The sequence below is a fragment of the Hemitrygon akajei genome, chromosome 7 (assembly GCF_048418815.1).
Source record: "Hemitrygon akajei chromosome 7, sHemAka1.3, whole genome shotgun sequence".
NCBI classification, from domain to species: domain Eukaryota; kingdom Metazoa; phylum Chordata; class Chondrichthyes; order Myliobatiformes; family Dasyatidae; genus Hemitrygon; species Hemitrygon akajei.
Window position 1 is genome coordinate 67,517,498 of NC_133130.1, and position 17,473 is coordinate 67,534,970.

General features: G+C 40.5%; 1 protein-coding gene across 1 annotated transcript in view; it reads left to right on the forward strand.

The window, feature by feature from the left end:
• The first annotated feature begins 587 nt into the window (after positions 1-587).
• The window catches only part of LOC140730005 (chitin synthase chs-2-like), a 42,053-nt gene continuing 25,167 nt past the window's right edge, over positions 588-17,473 (forward strand). Inside the window, exons 1-7 of the mRNA XM_073050163.1 lie at positions 588-697; positions 6,833-6,968; positions 9,139-9,321; positions 9,876-10,909; positions 13,857-13,955; positions 14,494-14,679; positions 17,091-17,271. Coding sequence (XP_072906264.1) covers positions 663-697; positions 6,833-6,968; positions 9,139-9,321; positions 9,876-10,909; positions 13,857-13,955; positions 14,494-14,679; positions 17,091-17,271 — 1,854 coding nt within the window. The 5' untranslated portion in view covers positions 588-662. The remainder of the gene's footprint in view (positions 698-6,832; positions 6,969-9,138; positions 9,322-9,875; positions 10,910-13,856; positions 13,956-14,493; positions 14,680-17,090; positions 17,272-17,473) is intronic.

Sequence of the window (17,473 nt, forward strand, 5' to 3'; positions counted from 1 at the left end):
TTTTTAAATGATTATTATCAATTGGTACTCTCTTTTTTATGAAAACTGAACTTTTCTGTTTATGGTCTTTTTTTTTAAAATTTGGCAACTCTGCCCATGCTGGGCTGTTTTAAGTTCCTCACAGCATTTTTTTTAGTTTGAATATCTCGCAGCAATGCCAATGCAGGGTTTCCCAGTGCTTTCTGAATTTACAGAAGTGGCTCACCAAGAACACATTGTAGGCGTTTAGAGTGCCTGTTGAAGCCACCAGCACCTTGCTCTTTCAGAACAGAGATCAACTTTATTTCACCGAACTATGAAAGTTCTGAACAGCCCTTTATCAATAACAGTTTAGTAAAATGTTTATTTGCAGTGAAATATGCAGATTTCAAAAGGCATAGCGTGAATTTTTTTCTCATCGAAATCGGTTAAATATTGTTATGTTTTTGGCGGGCACTTCATATCTCATTTATAACAATTGCTATAAACTCAGAGTTCTCTGATTGGACAAAAGTAGTTTAAAGCAGGTCACTGCCTGGTAAAAGTATGAGACTGGGTGTGGCATATACATAATATCTGCATCATAGCAGGAACTCATTCAATTCCATAACTGTTCCTTCCAAAAATTCTCACTTACATCTGATCGGAATACAATCGATAGTTGAAAGGTCTGCAAAGTCAAAATGGAGAACTCCACTCAAAGCAAACAAGAAGTTAAGTGAGTACTGAAAGTATAAATTAGAATGGGTAAAAAGTGGAATTTTATAGTATTGAATGTGCTTTTCTCACCTTGCTTTATTATTCATCCGGCATAAGATTATCTATGACCACTGGCTACTTTGAATTATGAATGAATTTGTGAGGATTTTTTTCCTGGGGTAATAGAGTATTTCAACTAGAAGTAACTAAGAGAGGAAATAATTCTAAATATATTTATGGTACTAATGATCTAATTATTGTCCTCTATCTGTCATCATTGTATAGTGTTAAATAGAATGAGACTGTCAGTGGTATTATTATATAATTTTAATGCACATATTAAGTAAATTAATGTAGCACAATTATGCTTAGCCCATTTAATATCTTCTCTATAGCAGCAGTGAAGACATGTTAATTTGAAAGGTTAGATCAAAACAAACGAAAATTTCTCTAGGAGTATGTTTGTGGGATATGTGTGGTGCTGCTAAGGCTCGTATTCATAGTCCCTCCTAATTGCTTTCAAGTGGTGGTGGCAAGCTGCCTTCTTGCACTGCTGTAGTACTGGCTTTCCGTTGATTAGTGTCAGCCATGGACGTTGCATCCTAGCTGTCTGTTCAGTCAACACACAAGCCAGGGCAGTACCCTCTCCGTGCAGCAGGCGAATACAAATGAAAGGACAGAGAGCGATACAGTTTGGCACCAGCGGCATCGCAGGAGTTGCCAGTCAGCATTGAACTCAGTGTAGGACTGCCTTAGGGACCCCAGCTACAGATTTTTCCTCAGTGTTTACTCCCGAAGCCTTCCCAATAAGTGGGTATAGCCACAAGGCAGTGGATGTTTGAGGTCAGAGCTTTCCTTTGCCTGGATAGGCTGCCAACCACATCTGGCGAGCCCCATCTGCCTGAAGTGACTGGTTTTAAGTTGCCAGTAACCCGTCTTTGCCCATTCTCCTGTCAGTAGAAATGGTTTTGTTGGGCTTAGTAGCTAAGCCACATGTGAAGGCCAGGAGCTGGACTTGGTTGTCAGAAGCTATTTGTAGTGCTCACAATTGGAAATTTTAATAGTTAGCAGGAGTTTATCTCCACTACCTACGCACCCCCTCTTGGCTATGACAGCTTTAAGGAACCACTGCTGTAGAAACTGATGAATTTACTGTTGGAAAGCTTTAGGGGAGGGAGTTAAAGGATTTTGAATTAGAATCATAATCAGGTTGATTACCATTGACATACATATGTAATGAAATCTGTTGTTTTGCGGAGCAGTACAGTACAATCCATAAAAAAAATACTATAAACTACAATAAGAAAAAATGAAAAAATAATTTAGTACAAATTGAGAGATAGTGAGGTAGTGTTCATGGGTTTATGGACCGTTCAGACATCTGAAAGAATGCTGTTGTTTGTCAAATTCAGTGTAATATGAAGGCAAAATATTGATTTAGTTAGAAAATTAGCAAGTGACTGCAGCAGAGAAACGGGATAATGGACATTTCCTCAGACTGTGGACAGATGCTCCCTGTGCTTTCCCACAAGAACTGAAAGAGATGCACAATTATTCCCAATTTTACAGATGACTTTGATGGGATAAAATAATGACACATCCTAGCTTTCTAGTGATACAAAGACAAGTGACGTTGTAATCAGTGTGGAAGGAAATATCAAATTATGAAGAAATACTAACGGCTTGATAAATTGAGAAAATGTTTGGGAAGAGGATTCTAGTGTAAGTGACAGGGTTGATATACATACTCCAGCTGAGTGAATGATCATTGGTGAAATGCTGCACCCTTGATGGAGAGTTACCTGTCAGTGGTATCATCACTAAATTCCAAGGGGAAGTGGTCAGACGCAATCACATGTGACACGGATGCTTTTTTGCCAATTTTCAGATAATTCATTCTGGGCAGCAGAGCAATGGGTTTCAAGACATGAGGAAATTAAAACTGTAGAAAAGGAAAAAAAGACGACTGACAGCTTTTAATTGTTATGAGGAGAGACAGACAAGGACAGATTGGGTTCTTTTGAACAAAGGACACTGATGGACGATCTAACTCAGATGTATAGAATTACCCAACAGGGCATGAGGGAGGTTCACATTTCACTTACTGGATAAAAAATCAAAATGGAGGTAAATCAGTTGGTGTAAGAATTAAACTTCTCTGCCCATGGAGAACTGGAGTTTGGAATTTGGCCTGGAAAGGGTGGGGGAAGGTCTGAAAACCTCGCTGCACATAGAAAGGAGCAGGATACAAGACTAATGACTCAGAAATGGCGCAGTTTAAACAGGTCAGTCTGATCATCATTCAGTAGAATAGCCTCCTATTGTGCTGTAACTTCCAGGATGTTTTACACCCATAACTTTAGCCAGGTCTCACAGCAGGGATGAAGGAGTGGATGTGAAATGAGCTGAGGAATTGTGAAAGTCAGAAGAGAATGTAATTGCTGGAGCTGAGTGTCTGTCCCCAGGATCTCCTACACTCATGTCCTGGGGCTGGGCTGACTGGTTTATATCAAGTACCTTTCTCCCTTTCTTTAGCAAAAAAAAAATTAACCTTTTTAAACAGGCACTAGAAAATCTGCAGATGCTGGAAATCCAAAGCAACACACACAAAATGCTGGAGGAACTCAGCAGGTCAGGCATCATCTGTGGAAAAGAGTCATTAGTCTATTAGCACCAAGACCTTTAACAAGCTATCATTTTGATTAAGCAAAGAAAAAAATGATACAAGCCATTGAATATTTCTATAATATAATATTTACCCTCCACTCACTGACGTGAACAAACCTCGTTCCTGTGACCAGCTTGAATGAGCATTGACTTCAAATCCAGCATCAGGTGATGTTTAGCTGACAATCAGAATGGCATGTGTGGAAGCTAACACAAATGGACAAATGGAAGGAGAAGCATAAACTGATTGCTCAATTACCAAAGCCTCAATTCATCACTCACTTTGTTCAGAGAAGTGTGTAAGTGATTGCTAATAGCGTGCTTGACGGATTACATTCTGTGCATTCAAGTGCTCAGTCAGGATTCCAAGCACCTTTGTCAGGCACTTACCAGGACCCAATGGAAAAATATTGTAAATGCCACTTTTGATGGCATCTAAAGTGCAAAGTTCAAAGTAAATTTATTATCAAAGTATATACTACCCTGAGATTCATTTTCCTGCAGACATAGAAACATAGAAATAGAAAACCTACAGCACAATACAGGCACTTCGGCCCACAAAGCTGTGCCGAACATATCCCTACCTTAGAACTACCTCGGCTTTACTCATAGCCCTCTACTTTTCTAAGCTCCATGTAGCCGTCCAGGAATCTCTTGAAAGACCCTATCATTTCCACCTCCACCACTGCCGCCGGCAGCCCGTTACACACACTCACCACTCTCTGCATAAAAAACTCACCCCTGACATCTCCTATGTACCTACTTCCAAGCACCTCAAAACTGTGCCCTCTCATGCTACCCATTTCAGCCCTGGGAAAAAGCCTCTGACTATCCACACTATCAATGCCTCTCATCATCTTATACACCTCTATCAGGTCACCTCTCATTCTCCGTCGCTCCAAGGAGAAAAGGCCGAGTTCACTCAACCTATTTTCTAAAGTCATGCTCCCCAGTCCAGGTAACATCCTTGTAAATCTCCTCTGCACCCCTTTCTATGGCTTCCACATCCTTCCTGAACTGAGGCCACCAGAAAGGAACACAGTACTCCAAGTGGGATCTGACCAGGGTCCTATATAGCTGCAACATTACCTCTCGGCTCAAACTCAATTCCACGTCTGATGGAGGCCAGTACATCATATGCCTTCTTAACCACAGAGTTAACCTGCGTAGCAGCTTTGAGTGTCCTATAGACTTGGACCCCAAGATCCCTCTGATCCTCCACACTGCCAAGAGTCTTACCCAATTTCCCTCGGGATCAATAAAATATGCTTGTCTGCCTGTCTGTTACCATTAATGCTATATTCTGCCATCATATTTGACCTACCAAAATGAACCACCTCACACTTATCTGGTTTGAACTCTATCTGCCTCTTCTCAGCCCAGTTTTGCATCCTATCAATGTCCCGCTGTTACCTCTGAGAGCCCTCCACACTATCCACAACACCCCCAACCTTTATGTCATCAGCAAATTTACTAATCCATCCCTCCACTTCCTCATCCCTCCACATCCTCATCCAGGTCATTTATAAACATCATGAAGAGAAGGAGTCCCAGAACAGATCCCTGAGTCACACCACTGGTTACCAACCTCCATGCAGAATATGACCCATTTACAACCACTCTTTGCCTTCTGTGGGCAAGCCAGTTCTGGATCCATAAAGTAATGACCCCTTGGATCCCATGCCTCCTTACTTTCTCAATAAGCCTTGCATGGGGTACCTTATCAAATGCCTTGCTGAAATCCATATACACTACATCTACTGCTCTACCTTCATCAATGTGTTTAGTCACATCCTCAAAAATTTCAATCAGGCTCATAAGGCACGACCTACCCTTGACAAAGCCATGCTGACTATTCCTAATCATATTACACCTCTCCAAATGTTCATAAATCCTGCCTCTCAGGATCTTCTCCATCAGCTTACCAACCACTGAATTAAGACTCACTGGTCTATAATTTCCTGGGCTATCCCTACTCCCTTTCTTGAATAAGGGAACATCTGCAGCCCTTCAATCCTCTGGAGTTTATAGTGAAACAAAGGAAAACTACAACAGAATCAATGAAAAACTACACACAAAGGGAGACAAATAATCGATGCATAAAGAAGACAAACTGCACAAATACAAAAAAAACAAACAGACAAATAAATAAATAAATACATAATGCTAAGAACATGAGTTGTAGAGGCCTTGAAATTGAGTCCAAAAGTTGTGGAATCAGTTCAGAGTTGAGGTCAGTGAAGTTAACCATGATGGTTCAGCTGCCTGATTAGTGAAGGTTAAGAACTGTTCCTCAACTTGATGGCGTGTGACTTGAGGCTTCTGAACCTCCTTTCCATTGGTAGTAGTGGGAAGAGAGCGTATCCTAGATGGTGAGGGTCCATGATGATGGATGCTGCTTTCTGTGATAGTGCTCCTGGAAAATGTGTTCAATGGTGGGGAGGGATTTTCCTGTGATGAACTGGGCTGTATCCATTACTTTTTTGTAGGCTTTTCCATTCTTGGGCACTAATGTTTCCGTACCAGGCAATGACACAACCCGTCAGGGTATTCCCCGCCGTACATTTGTAGAAATTTATCTTAAGTTTTAGATCACATGCCAAATCTGTGCAAACATCTAAGAAAGTTGAGGCGCTGCCATGCCTTGTTTGTAATAACACTTACATGTTGGCATGTGAGTTGCAATCATCTACTGCAACAAATGCCAGAAATTCTGTCCCTTTTATAATTCAAAATATCCAATTGGATAGGAGAGTAGTCAGTTGATCAGAATAGTATCTGATGATACATTGTAATTGAAGGAAATGAAATTCAGAGACTGGTTTCATGTCCGAACCAGGCTCAGCCTTGGGCCAACCATGTCAGGATAGGGCTCCAGTGAAAGCTCAGGTCAGACTGAGCTGAACTAAGCAGCCAGTCTGTGGTGTTCTGGAGTCAACTTCCAAATAACCTGAAGAAGTCACTGATGTGAAAAATAATCCCAGGGCAGTCACAAAGCTACATTGCCCAAAAAAACTTAGCGTGACTTTATAAAAAATTCAAAGCCTGTTCAATGGATTATAAGTGACTTGGATAGATACAAAGTCTGGGATTCTCCTTTCAATAATATGTTTTCATGGGATGTATACACATGATTCATTGTATTGATCAAGACTTCATCTCTGCAAATCCAAGAAGTCCACCAAAATAAAATCCTAAACCTTCCAAGCCACAACCTCATATCTGGGTCTTGCAATGTAGTAACTTATATTTGATTTGTAATACTCTAAGATTAAACTTTTGCATAAACCGTGGTATCTCTGGGATTGACAATGTGTCAATGTGTCCCAGCTTCCTTTGTCACCAGAGAATATGACCCAATTAGACTTTGTACTTCAGGTCTTAGCCTCACAACTCCATGTCCTCCAACCCACAACTCCTCATTAATGCTACTTGTAGAAGAATCATTGAGATACACTCATTAAAAGAAGAAATTTATTTTAAACAGGAATGCCTGGGATACTTTTTATATCCATAAAGTCCGTGATGAAGAAGAAAGTCAAACAAAATTTATGGGATTAGTGAGATTCCTTTGCTGTGTGGGCCTTGGACTGTTTGTGCTGAGTCTTGCCTTCCTTAGCAAGGTGAGTTGGTGCTGCCTGAAATATTCCTTTCGTAATGTTTTTCAAACAATTTCTACTCTCTATCTAGAAAAGATAAATTACTGTTGTATTGTTCTAATGAAGCTTACTATATTTAAATTGAATCTATTTGATCCACAAGTATTCCAGAGGCTTTGTCTTTCCTCATTTGGAGAAGATCAACATAAGTAACCCTGCTGTTGTCCAGCTATTTTAGTTGAGTTTAAAAGCATTCGTTTGTGAGGGTGTGCACAAAATTGCCTCACTTACATATAGAGCAAAAGTCAAACTGCTGGAGGAATTCAGCAGGCCGTGTAGCGTATATGGAGGAAAATGGAGGGCCTGACGTTTTGGGTTGAGACACTTCTTCTGGACTGAAAGAGCAGACGGGAAGTACTGGCTATTAGGTTATAAAGGAAGGAAGGCTCAGGACAGACACTGTCCAGGGAAACTGTGGACAAGGTTGATCTCTCATACACAATCAGAGAGAAGCACATACCAATAGAGATCACACCTTACGGTTTAAGGTTAACGGTTAAAGCTGTGTAAGGTATGGAAGACCAAGCTCATATTATTGTCTAACACTTTGTATTTTTGCACAATATAATCATTTAATGTCATGTTAACACAAAGTACACTGCGGATGCTGTGGTCAAATCAACATGTACAACAAGCTGGGTGAACTCAGCAGGTCGAGAGCATCCGTTGACTGCTCATTTCAACGGATGCTGCCCAACCTGCTGAGTTCATCCAGCTTGTTGTACGTGTTAATGTCAAGTTGTTTGCTATATATATGTTTCTATTATCTTGCTCAGTATTACATATATTTTTTTATTTGCACAACTTATCTTCTTTTACATATAGGTTAGTTGTCATTCTTTATGTATAGTTTTTTCATAAATTTTATTGTATTTCTTCTTTCCTATAAATACCTGTAACAAAATTAAGCTCTATATATTATCTGGTAACATATTTGTACTTTGATAATAAATTTACTTTGAATTTTGAACTTTGGTCAGTTTTAATAAACTTTTAAAAGAGTTCTATGTTGCATTGCTCTGTGAGGCTAGACAAGGTTTACCTCATTCACATTGCTTCAGAGATGGCTGTAAGAGACACTACTTGCACCCCTTAGAGTCATTCCAGCCCACCTCTGCTATTTTATGCTTTCTACCACAGAAGGCTTGAGTTAATCTACTTCTCCACCAGCCTATGGAAGCTGTGGAGTAGGTTACTGCACATAGACCTGCATCATAGGCTTCCCCAAAATGCAGCATTCACAAGCTGTACTCATGCTTGGCAACTTCCTGCCATCAGCACTTGGCTGTAGCCCTGGAGTCAGGGGAGCCAATAGTCCCTTCTGGTTCATCAGTGAAACATTGTCGGCCTTGCACTGAGGCAACATTCTCAATGATTCCTTCACACATGTATGTGAAGATGGAGAATTGCAAGGTATTGCGAACAGTCCCTTATCTTTGATATACAACATTGATGATCCTAGTATCAGTTATCCTAACCCTCTTGTTCAAAGGACACCACTCCTTTAGACAGTTTCATGCCCCTTCTCTTGAATTGCTCATAAGTGAAGATGTGAGCTTCCTCTCCATTGTCAAGGATCATGGGTACAGCGATAGTGAACTCAACAGCTGCCTCTAGGACTGGTGGTGATCAAAGCACAATTCCTTGACTTGCTGATCAGGAAACTCATTTGCCATTTACACACTCATTTTTCAAGTTCATTCATGTGTCCTTGTGATTGCCTAACCTTCCTGTTTGGGCATCCTTAACTTTGCAAATTGTACTATTATTAAAAAAGTCTAAAACATTTTACAGAAATTATAAAATTCAGTTGTCAGTGTGTTTATCCTTGTGGAAAAGCATTTTCTCCCTTCTGTCACTCTACGGTGTTGACTGATTTTCACATGCAGTCAGCTAGCTTTCCATTCCAGCAACCATCCCTTTTCCATTTGTCCTGACCATACTCAATTGCTCTTTATGAGACAGCTTAAGATGTCTGGGCCCAGGACACCACGCGGAGGAACTCCTGCAATGAAGAATAATTTATATATGCTCTTAGTAAGAATATTACCTCGGAAGTTTGAGTAATAAATGTTGTTATATTGTCCCCTTTAATGCATTCCCACAAACAAATTCACTATCATGTTCTCTCCAGGTTTCTCTTCTTCTGATAATCTCAGCCACAGGTGATGTTTCTGTCTATTTTACCAACAAGCCCTTCAGTCACCTGATTCTTGGCTGCGTACTGATAGTTCCCAGCATACTGACGATTGCAAAGTGTCTGTGGAAATTCTCATTCCTTCCTGAATCAATGCTACCTGCACGCAGCCTGATAACTGTAAGTGAATGCAGAGCTTCTGCATTTATTGAGAGAGCTGTGGAAAGTTGGAAAAGGAGTGGGGGGGGGGGGGGGCTAGAGAAAATGGTAAAATAACAGCGAAGTGTAATGTTGGCAGGGTAGCTTAGAGCCAAAGGAAAATATAAAGGAGGGTTGTTGCTGTCCAAAAGTTGTTACCTCAGCAACCTAAAAGCAGAAAAGAAGATTTTATTCCAAATATTGAAATATAAGCATAGAGTTGTAATGTGGTAAGTTTTAGTGACATTAGTTTTCTCAAAACACAAGGGAGGATTTTCCTGACCTTCATCAAACAGTGCCACCTGAGAGGACATGGGTCAGTTTGCCAGCATCATCCTGATGTGTAAATTGAGTAACACACCAGAAATCTCTAGAGTGGGACTTGAAACTAAGGTCTTCTGCATCAGCACATGAGCTACACCCAAACCAAGGATAATTTCAGGTTGCACATGGGGTATTTGACTGGAAAAATCAAGTGAGATTGATTGTTAAGTTTCTTTTCACCTGAAGTCTAATGCCTCTTGCTTTCCTTTCAGGTGTGCCTCCTGGAAGCAGTTGCATCCTTTGGTACAACAATGCTGGTTGTTGTCTGCCTTCCTCAATTTGACATCCTGACCAACGTGTTCATTTCCAATAGTGTTTATCTGATCCCATCAGTCCTACAAGTGATCTCTTTGAACATCAGCCATCGGTTCAAAGTCACAGCTCCTCTGGCTGGGCTGCTCATTCTCTTGTGTGCCTATGGTCTCTTCCTATTTGTCCAGATGTTTTATCTGAAGAAACATGATGTGGTGTACTTGGGTTTGATTGTATTATTCTCAGTTATAACTTCCTTAACCTGGTGGGAGAACTTTATCTCAAATTGGAAGCATCCAATGTTTAGACATCTGAGATATGACTTGAATAAATCCAGGAATGTGTTGAGCCTGTGTATCAGTGTAGTGAGAATTGTTGTCACTGCTTGTGTTGTAGGAGCTTTGATACCCATTCGAGAGTTGGAGTGGGCAACTATCAGTGATGTTGCGTCTCATGAAATCAGAATAATCCTGGGCCTTTTTGGAGTGCAGGCTGTGGCATCAATGCTTTGTTCCTGGTTTGGGGGTGTTGCGTGTAAGGTCCACGCTGTGAAGCGAAGTTTTGGTCTTCCTTTGATCCTAAATACTCCTGTCATGCTCACCTTTCTCTTGGTAGTTTTCAGAATTCATCACAATGAGTTCCTGCAGACAAACAACAATTTTAATATCTCAGATTTCTGTGCCAATTCCAGAACTGCGGTAAATGAAACAGTTAGTGTAGATATCCTCTTTTCAGAAATCATTCGCAGTATCTGCGAGCAGGGAGATTTAGTAAACATGGTCAGTGTTGGGTTAGTGGGAGCTGCTGGGGCACTCTGGTGGGTTGGACTCATTTTCACAACAATTTACGTGTGGACCCAGAATGTCAACAGAATACAACGGACATCAGAGACCTTTGTTCGGAGAATCTACGGAGCTGCCTTTCTAGAACAATCCATGCTTCTGAACAAAAGATTTCACATCAGTCCACAGAACACAGAGGAAAGCAACCCAAGGTACAGATATCATGGTGTGTTTTAGATAGCAGGAGACACTAAATTGCCATAAATCTTTCTTTCTATATATTTTTTTCTTTGAAACTTTAACAAAAGTAGGGAATAAATTAAACTGTCTTGGCTGTAAATAATTTAACCTCAGGATTAGTTTAAGCATTTTACATAAATTTTGTTTTTGCAAGCAAAACAACAAAATAATTGTACAAAATTTGCAAAACATTGGTAGATTGCTTCAGAGAAAATTGTGGGTTCTAATCCTAAATGCAAATGAAAGGATGAATTGATTCTAAATCTCTGATTCTATTCCACCTGCTGAGAATAGGGTTAATAATTGGTCTTATTTAAGTATTGTAGTATGATTTTATGTGTTTTCTTCTCTTTAAAAGCAAAGGATAAATCTCAGGAGACTATGGATTTTATACCCTGCAGGTATACAGGCCACAGATGAGCAATTAGTCTACACAATGTCAGAAAATCATTGTTGCCCAGACGAATGTCTGATTGAAGTAAAATTAAATGCATGTTTTTTGTAATGATGATCCTTGGTCCTTCCATTGAGATGTAACACTGAGCGTCATAGGAGGTCATTCCTACCTGTGGCCATCAAACTTTACAACACCTCTCTGGGAGTGTCAGACACCCTGAGCCAATAGGCTGGTCCTGGACTTATTTCCACTTGGCATGATTAACTTATTATTATTTAATTATTTATGGTTTATATTGCTATATTTCTTCGCTATTCTTGGTTGGTGCGGCTGTAACAAAACCCAATTTCCCTCGGGATCAATAAAGTATGTCAGTCTATCTGAATATGTCAATACAGTCATTCATACTGTGAGGTCTTTTTGAGATTGATTTGTTCCTTGATTTTGTCTCTTCACATGATAAAATGTTGCTTCCAGCTAGATTTTGACTAAGTTCGTCTTAATAATGCTCACAGGCAAAAAATATTCATGCAGAGTTCCAAAGCTGCATTATTTAAAGGGCTAGGTACACTTTTCTTGCAGCCATTAGCAGTTTTGCAGCACTACTTTCTGTGGTACAAGTCCTAAGTAGATAAATACAAACAGAGATCCCAGTCACCACGCAGATGTGCCTCCTCAAAATTAAGTGGCCAGAAAGAAATCTTGCAGATACAGATATGGTTCGATGTTACTCAGGCACGGAACAGGAAAAGGAAAGTCTGGTCAAACAGGTACAGGAGCCTCAGGACTCACACCGCCCTGTTCAGGAACAGTTATTACCCCTCAACCATCAGATTCTTGAACCAACTTCACTTGCCCCATCACTGAAATGTTCCCACAACTTATGGACTCACGTTCAAGGTCTCTGTACTCTGGCTGAACATCCAGTTGGTGCAGTCTTTCATTGATTCTGTTATGGCTATAATTATATTATGGATTTATTGAGTATGCCCACAAGAACATGAATCTCAGGCTTGTATACAGTGACTTATATATGGACTTTGAAAATAAATTTACTTTGAACTTCTTCATGATGCTTTCCTCCACTTCAATATACTGTAGAGACAACACCCTGCTGATATTGTTCTGTGTGAGAAGCTGTGGAATGTTTAACTATCCCGGTGGGGAAACTTTGATATTTTTCTTAATGTGAAATTAATTTTTAGAGCTGGCACTTGGCTGCATTGTCGGAATTCCCAAAGTGGAGGAATTGACAGAGGTCATTCTTATTCTCACATCTTGCTGCAGGAAGATTGCTGCACAATGGTAATGGTGCTGGTTCTGGCACACACTATTCCATTATTTTCTCCCCCACCCGCTCACCTTTCCCCCAATCTTGCCTTGGCAGAACATTGCCAATCCATCTCATCACTGGAGCATGTTTCACTCTTCCCATTTTCCCAACAACAGAAGACTCTCACCTAAACACTCTACTGCTGCCATTATCCCTGACTCCGGTTTAGTGTTTTTACCAGATCAACTTTGAATTAAACAGATAGTGTCTTGGTAAACCCAACTTTACTACTGACACCAATCCCTCTTGAAGAATAAATTGACCAGTTCTAAATTCACTTGGATAATGTTGGCAGCCACTGCTCCAGTCTTACATGGCACCCTTAGTCACGTCTTTGTCAAGTCTCTCTTATTCGTTTCGGAACACCATCCCCCACATGCTCCTACACAGCTCAGAGTCCTGCGTCATGCCATGACTTGCTTTGTTGGCTTACAATAGATGCGGTTTTGACAACATCTCAAACTTATGATATTTATTCTTGTCGCCACAGAGTTGTGTGGTAAATATCTCCATCCCTGCAACTACATCAAGTCTCTCAACCTCAGGCAGCTAGACTTTCCATGACCCTATCGCCAGCATCCTGTGCATCCCTCACTGCATCTTCTTATCACTGGAGGTCAAGTCTAGAATACCTACATTCCAAACCTGGAAGTTCCTCTGGGCCCCCTTTCTCACTCCTCCTTAAAACAGAGAACCTTTCATTTTTGACTAGCACTTTAATCAGCTCTCCTCCTGCTTTTTCTGTGTTTGAGCATCTGCCATCTCCGTTTTCCCCTAAGAAAGTGAGCCATCTGTCAAAGTGACAGGTGCTGATAGAATGGCAGTCTTGTTGAATATTCACGCAGTCATAATAGTTGTTATGTTCGACATAACTGAATTTATGGGATTCTATCACATCATTAAAACACCTCCTCCACAAATTAATTACTTTTCAACATTGCTACGATGATTTCTTAGTCAGTGTTTTTGACATTTGTCAAGAGAGAAGTCAGCAGGTCTTCCTAGGATAACATCACCTGTAGGGCCCCTCTTGCCTTCAGAAATGTGTATGGTAGAGGTGTATCAGCCTCGAGTGGGGTTTGAACCTTTGAGGCAAAATGCTACAGTATAACCAATCTTCACAAGTAAACCATAATGCATAAAACCCAAAATTCCAACGGACTGTTTCATTGATTTTTTTTCTATTTAGCAGGAAAAGTAGAAGAGAAAATCTGATGATTTATGTGTGTGTTACCTTGTGGCATGAATCAACAGAAGAAATGTTACACTTAATATCTTCACTGTTCAGGTACTTGGGATGAGCTAACTACTTATCTAATTCTCCAATATATAAAGGGTAATTAAATGTGTATTGATCAGTCTCTAAAGGAGCATTGTATTTTGAAAGATAAAGTTTTTAATCACTACCCATATTTCATTTGCCAGTTCCTCATCCAGTTTGGAGGTTGTTGTATAACTGGGTGTCACCATTCTCTCTACTAACGATGTCTCAGTTCCTCTCAGTCTGGCTGTGAGCCACACTGTTGTTTAATGTTATTTCAGTTCACGTGTTGTGGTTTGTAGGAGATAAGCTCTAGTTAGATGTTAGCTCCTGCAGACACTTATTGTGAGTATTATAATTCCCAAATGAACTAAAGAGTGAATTTCACGTGTTTTCCTGGGTAGAACACAGTGCACTGCATTTAAATGCTATAGATTAAGTAAATACAACATCTTCAATTATCAGGCTTTGGATGCATGCTCTTTCCACATTGAACTGTCATTACCCCTCTCAGCGGCTCTGATGTTGGTAACATCTTGTGAATCCATTTATATATCGCCAACAGGTTGGACAGATTCAGTGAAAAGCGATGGAAGGCTTTGGATAAAAGTGACGACATCTTTGACTTTGAAGTCCACATTATGTTCGATGATGCTTTCAGGAATGTTACAGATAAAGAGGTGGGCACCAAAAAGAGAGTTATCAATGAATATGTGGAGTCGCTCATCAAAGCAGTAGATGAAAACTACAGGTATGGAAGTGATTCTTCTCTCCTGAGTTTGGCTTCTAGTAATCAAGAACTTGCAGGAAACTTACCTTTAGAAAATGCTTAAATTTCATTTTAGTTAGTTTGTTCATTTCTGGGGTCTGGACATTGCTATTGTGAGATCCCATTTACCACCGTGAAACATAGAGCCAAAATGGTTTCTTCCAGTGTTACTTTGTTCATTGGAAGCAACAACATGGAGCATTATTCATCTCACTAACACCTTGCTTGTGCTCAGAAAACGGGGTGAGTGGAGAGAAAAAAAACATGGAGAATAATATATTGACTTACATCTCAACACCAGCTTCATAGCAAAGAAAGCCCAGCAGTGTCTCTACTTTTTGCGAAGGCTGAGGGAAGTCCATCTCCCACCCCCCATCCTCATCACATTCTACAGGGGTTGTATTGAGAGCATCCTGAGCAGCTGCATCAATGCCTGGTTCGGAAATTGCATCATCTCGGATCGCAAGACCCTGCAGCGGATAGTGAGGTCAGCTGAGAAGATCATTGGGGTCGCTCTTCCTGCCATCACAGACATTTACACTACATGCTGCATCGGCAAAGGAAACAGTGTTATGAAGGACCCCATGCACCCCTCATACAATTTCTTCTCCCTCCTGCCGTATGGGAAAAGGCTCCGAAGCATTCGGGCTCTCTCGACCAGACTATGTAACAGTTTCTTCCCCCAAGCTATCAGACTCCTCAATACCCGAAGCCTGGACTGACACCTTGCCCTACTGTCCTGTTTATTATTTATTGTAATGCCTGCACTGTTTTTGTGCACTTTATGCAGTCCAGTGTAGGTCTGTAGTCTAGTGTAGCGTTCTCTGTGTTTTTTTTTATTACGTAGTTCAGTCTAGTTTTTGTACTGTGTCATGTAAACCATGGTCCTGAAAAACATTGTCTCATTTTTAATATGCACTGTACCAGCAGCTATGGTCAAAATGACAATAAAAGTTGACTTGACTTGGTCCCCAAGTTCCTGTTTTCATTTGGCTCAGATGTGGGTAGCTGGAACTTCTTCCGTTCCAAATGATGGAATTTCAATGACTAGGCTAAGTCATAGCATAATGACAGAAGAACTTCAGTGCCAACCTAATGGCTGCTAATTCATTGGTCCAGGGTCAGTGACAGTACTCATTTACAGAAATCCTTCCTGCTCTCTAAAATGCCATGACAGCCCATGACATCCTTTCAAAAGCCCCTTAGCTTTCATAAGTAACTACCTGCCCCTCTCCCATTAAGGAGCAACTTGAATCTGCTCACCCTTCCCACCATTGACCCCTCAATGAGGACTTGTGTGTGTTCTCCCAACTTCTTCTTCCTTATCCACAATTAATCCTTTGGTCTTGCTCAAGTTTGGTGCAAGGTTGCTGTTGTTGCAATACCACTCAACCAGTCAATCTATCTCCTCCTTGTCGACACCTGAAATTCTGCCAACAACAGTGGTGTCATGGGCAAATTTATAGATGGTATTTGAGCTATGCATTGCCACACAGTCATTAGTGTAGAGAGAGTAGAGCAGGCTTAGATTAGACTAAGCACACATCGTTGTGGCGCGCTTGTGTTGATTGACAGTGAGGAGATATCATTACTAATATTCACTGACTGTGATCTCCCAATGAGAAAGTCAAGGATTCAGTTGCAGAGGAAAATATAAAGGCTCAAGTTTAAAAATTTGGTCCTTAATACTGAGGGGATAATGGTATTAAATGCTGTCCTATAATTGATAACCAGTATCCTAATATAATTCTGGCTGTTATTTAGATGCTCCAAAGCTGAGTGGAGAATCAGTAAGATTTTGCCCACCATAGAACTGTTCCAGCAGTAAGCAAATTGCAGGAGTCATGGTCCTTCTTCAGGCAGGAATTAATTTTAGACATAACCTATGATACTCTTCTTGGGTATTGGTATACTTGCTGCCTTTTTATAGCAGGTGAGAACCTCAGACCACAGCAGTTTGAGATTGAAGATATCTTTGAACACTCCAGCTGGTTGGTCGGCACATGCTTCCAGTGGGAAAAGCATTCACAATGCTTTCAACATTAATTAAAACATCTGCCAAAGTACATCTGGATATCTATCTTTCAGTAAATATATGTAATTGAGTAGGCTTGCACTGGGAGCATAAATACCTGCCCAAGTAAGTGAGACATGCAGTTCAGTGAATAAAGTCTTATCACAGCATGGCTCTACTGTCAGATTGGTCTTTCACTGTAGATTAGACAGACATTTTGTGCTTTAACTGAAGCTGGAGATTTCCCAAAATAGTGAGAAATGCTCTGTTTAAACTGAGACAACCTCTGCAGGTTTTTGTTCCCAGATACGTCACTCCATAAATAATAAAGGACGTGGTCACTATTTCCTTGTGATTAATAAGATCTCTGTTGTTTTAGAATATTCCAAACAACCACCTCCAGAAGCTCTTCAGATAAAGATGAAAATGGTGCTTCAGGAACAAAAGTCATCTCCACTCCCTATGGAGGACGACTCTCGTACACCTTACCTTGTGGAAATGGTCTACACGTCCATCTGAAAGACATGGAGTTTGTTCAGAACCGTAAAAGATGGTCACAGGTTCGATGTAAAACTTTGGTTTGCTGTGATGGAACAATTAGGCATTTAACTCAGTGGCCAGTGACCTCAGCATTGACTTTGCAAAACTTTTGTATTGCCCTTTTAGTCACTTCTCTTGCAAAGAGCAAAGCTGGAATTTAAGTTTTGAAATGTTCTAACTTCCTATTTAAGGACTGGGCCTTAGACTCAGTTGTGCAATGGA